The sequence below is a fragment of the Sinocyclocheilus rhinocerous genome, unplaced genomic scaffold (genome assembly GCF_001515625.1).
Source record: "Sinocyclocheilus rhinocerous isolate Xijiao unplaced genomic scaffold, SAMN03320098_v1.1 scaffold185, whole genome shotgun sequence".
Classification (NCBI taxonomy): Eukaryota; Metazoa; Chordata; class Actinopteri; order Cypriniformes; family Cyprinidae; genus Sinocyclocheilus; species Sinocyclocheilus rhinocerous.
The window spans coordinates 973681-977557 of NW_015662163.1; the positions used below are offsets into that span (position 1 = coordinate 973681).

Genomic DNA, 3877 nt, shown 5'->3' on the forward strand with positions numbered 1-3877 from the left:
TATCTTAAGGACTACCGTGGACAGCTGACTCCTGAATTTTTTTATATTCTTCATATTCTGTGTGGTCAGTCCACAGCAGTAATAGAAATTAATAATTTATTCTAAAAGCTTTATGGGCATTTTTACCTTTAAGCCATTTTTTCTAAAAGTGTGCAACATCTTTTGAGTCAAATTCTTGCATTTAGGTTGTTACCAAGCAAATTAAATCAGTATCAACAAAATTGATCTTTGCAATGCAGAGGAAACACAGAAGCTGCATTAGAAGTGTCATTTAGATGCATTTACACACTGTTTAATGCAGCTCTGAGGGACATTAAATACTTTACGCACTCTAAATGAGCACGCGCACCAATCTAACCTACTAGACTTCATCACCTAATGTATGCGCGCACTCTGTAGGTGTGCTTTGTGTTTGCTTTTCGCGATATACTCATAATATCAAATTGCACATCGTTAAAACAACAATTACGATATTATCGCAGACCATACATATCGCACACCCCTCTACAGTTTAGATTTTTATAATGCATTGTCTTCTTATCGATCCACCAGTTCACATTTAAAGCTCTGCGTGTTTGCATAGGTCGATTTTCGCATTGGTCTGAACTCTGAACAAAACAACAGTTTTATTGAAAATGCTCATTCATTCTCTGCCAGCAGGTGGAGCGTTTGGTAGAAATATAACTGTTTCCCCGGTAACAGCTGAACACAAAGCAGTGCAGCAAGGGACTTTTAACGTGCAGCGCTTGTGTTTATTCAATGAAATCATAGCCTTTTGAAGTTGAATTGTCACATTCAGCCATATCGCAATTCTGGTCTTTCCATCCCCAAATTTAAGACCTCTTGAAATCCTAATTAAGACTTTCTTGTACAATTTAAGACTTTTTAAGGCCTTAAATTTGATACAACTAAATTTAAGACTTTTTTTAAGACCCGCGGAAAAGCCTGTATTCAGGCTGTTGATGTTTTCATGAATGAACAGTCACAATAATCTGTTGTTGCAGACGACCCAAGAAAGTGAAGTAGAGGAGCTGAAGACACAGAAAGAGCCTATCCCAGAGCGCACGCAGAGCGGTCGGGCCAAGCGCTTGTCAGCGCAGGTGGCCGTGTTCCACCTGAGGGAGATCGCCAGTGAGGAGCTGCTGAAGGAATGGCCCAAAAGGAAAGTGCAGCGTGACCTGGTACCAGACGACAGGAAGGTGCTGCAAAACATGTATATGTCAAACTATGCCAACATGTTGTAATTGCAGGGCTGTGAAGAAGTCAGAACCTGTGTGAAGCTCTTTTCGGTAAGGCAGCATCAGCTTTGTTTGTTTTACACACTTTCATGGATTCACTAAAAGGTTTGAGAACTGTGAATGAAGAATCAATCTTGTGATCATTTTTATAAGCATTTATGGTATTTTTGTGTCTATCTAGCTGAAGTATTCTCGTCCAGGTTTGCCGGCCTTCAGTCAGGAGACTCTACGGAAGTGGAATAATGAAGTCAAACTGCATAAAAAAGTGCAGTGTCCAAACAAGGTGTGAATATCATGCATAAACAGTTATTATTCCAGGCGTTTTTACCATTGTGTTTGAATTTAAAGGGCCATTCATTAGTGTTTTGTGCATGTTTTGCACTGATTGTGGCATTATGCAAAACCAAGGATTTTCAGTGAATGAATGGTTTACTGAGCTAAATGTGTAATGATCATCTTTATTGTCAAATTAGGGATGTAGCTGCTTCTATACCAGCGTATCTGGCCTAAAGGCTCACCTTGGGCTATGTACCTTGGTAAGGAATAAATTTCCTTTCAGACATGTAACACAAAATACAGTAAAAACATATACTATAACATGAAATATTACTACAATTTAAAATAACTGTTGTCTTTTTAAATACATTTTAAATAGTAATTTATTCCAGTCATGGCAAAGCTGAATTTTTAGCAGCCATTACTCTAGTCTTCAGTGTCACACTGGAAAGTGTGTCACACATATTTGGAAATCATTCTAATATGCTGATTTGGTGCTCAAGAAACCTTTTTTTATTATAAACTTTGAAAGTTGGCTGCTTAATATGAAAACTGTATTTTTTTAGAGTTCCTTAATAAATATAAATGTCAAAAGAGTACTATAAATTTGAAATAGAAACCTTTTGTAAGGTTACGAATGTCTTAACTGTCACTTTTGATCAGTTTAATGCATCCTTGCAGACATTAATGTCTTTCAGAAAATCATACTGACCCCAAACTTTTGAATGGTGTAGTGTAGTTTGACCAGAAAAGATAGTCATCTGTACAGTATAACTAAATAACTATTGCTTTGTTATTGGTACCTAAATCAGTAGGTTTCTATTGATTTTTCTTGTTTAATGAAAAGTTATGAAAACCTTCTCTTTTTTTTCTCTGCAGGGTGAATTTGAGACTGGGAAATATAAATGCTTGATATGTAAGAAAGAATTCAACTCCGAAAGTGGAGTCAAGTATCATATTAATTCCATTCATTCTCAGGTAACACATTAAATGTTTATTTTATTTCATTTTCTGCTCTTTATATATCATAAAAAAAAAATTTTTTATAATAAGTATTCTCATTGTTATTATTTTTCATAGGATTGGTTCGTTATTCGGTCCAAATCTAAGAGTTCAAAGTTAGATAAACTGCACAAGACTGAGCCAAAGGAAGATTCCATGAAGAGTCCAGACCTTCCCTTACCAAACCCAAACCTCAGTTTTCCCAGCACCTGGCAGGATAGACAGATGTCAGTGGTGCCCATGTCAAGTGGAGTGGAAACCCCTGGAAGAGTGGAAATAAAGAGGAAGGAGGAGCAAAACAAACAGAAAGAGAAGGAAAGCAGGCAGGAGAAAGACTGCTATGAGTTCAGCGGCAGTGACAGTCCCAGCAGTAGCAGCAGTAGTGAGAGCTCCAGCAGCGAGTCAGAGACCGAGGACCCAGCGGCACACAGACATGACAAATGGACCCTCAGCAGGCCCCTCACGGATCCTGTGTCCAGCCAGCAACTTGAAAGTGATTCATAAACCATTCCTTTTCCAAATTTCCAAGTTTTTCCAGTGTTCATCTCCAAAGATTAAAGAGATCCACATCCATTCAAAGGTTTAGGGTCTGTAAGATTTGAAAGATGTCTCTAATGCTCACCAAGGCTGCATTTATTTGATCAAAAATACAGGCAAAACTGTCAAATTGTGAAAGATCATTACAATTTAAAATAACTAATTTCTATTTTGATATATTTTAAAATGTAATTTATTCCTGTGATGGCAAAGCTGAATTTCCATCAGCCATTACTCCAGTCTTCAGTGTCACACGATCCTTCAGAAATCATTCTAATATGCTGATTTGGTGCTCAAGAAATCAACATTAAAAACAGTGCTGCTTAATATTTTAGTGGAAACCATTATACTTTTCATGATTTGATGAATATAAACTAATCAAAAGAACAGCATTTAATTTAAAATATAATTGCTAACATTATGCATTTACTTTTGAGAAATTTAATGCACCCTTGTTGAATAATATTTTTATTAGTAGGATTTGCTGAATTGTGCTTCGTTTTATTGACAAGAGGAACTGTGTATATTGAAAGGCCACATGCAAATATTTCAAAATGGCTTTGAAAGTAATATGACAATTTGACTTTATTATTTTTGTTTCATTTTAGGAATACAGTATAAGCCATGTGTATTGAATGTAGTAGAGCATTATGTTGATTTTTCTGTAAGCTTTGTCTCATGCTCTGTACCTCTAAGTTTCACAGTGGACCAGTGACCGACTTTATTAAAGCAGTTGCATGCAACAATGTTCATGAATGCTGCTGGGGTTTTTTTTGGGGGGGGGGGGGGGTGTCCATTAACTGTAATATTGTTTTGTCAAATTA

The 3877-nt window shown here is 36.6% G+C and overlaps 1 protein-coding gene across 1 annotated transcript in view; it reads left to right on the forward strand.

Moving 5' to 3' along the window:
* The window catches only part of znf512 (zinc finger protein 512), an 11810-nt gene extending 8575 nt beyond the window's left edge, over nt 1-3235 (forward strand). The window contains exons 12-16 of the mRNA XM_016537625.1: nt 1005-1199; nt 1420-1521; nt 1712-1774; nt 2394-2492; nt 2595-3235. Of these exons, the coding sequence (XP_016393111.1) occupies nt 1005-1199; nt 1420-1521; nt 1712-1774; nt 2394-2492; nt 2595-3020 (885 nt within the window). The 3' untranslated portion in view covers nt 3021-3235. The remainder of the gene's footprint in view (nt 1-1004; nt 1200-1419; nt 1522-1711; nt 1775-2393; nt 2493-2594) is intronic.
* Nucleotides 3236-3877: the final 642 nt, after the last annotated feature.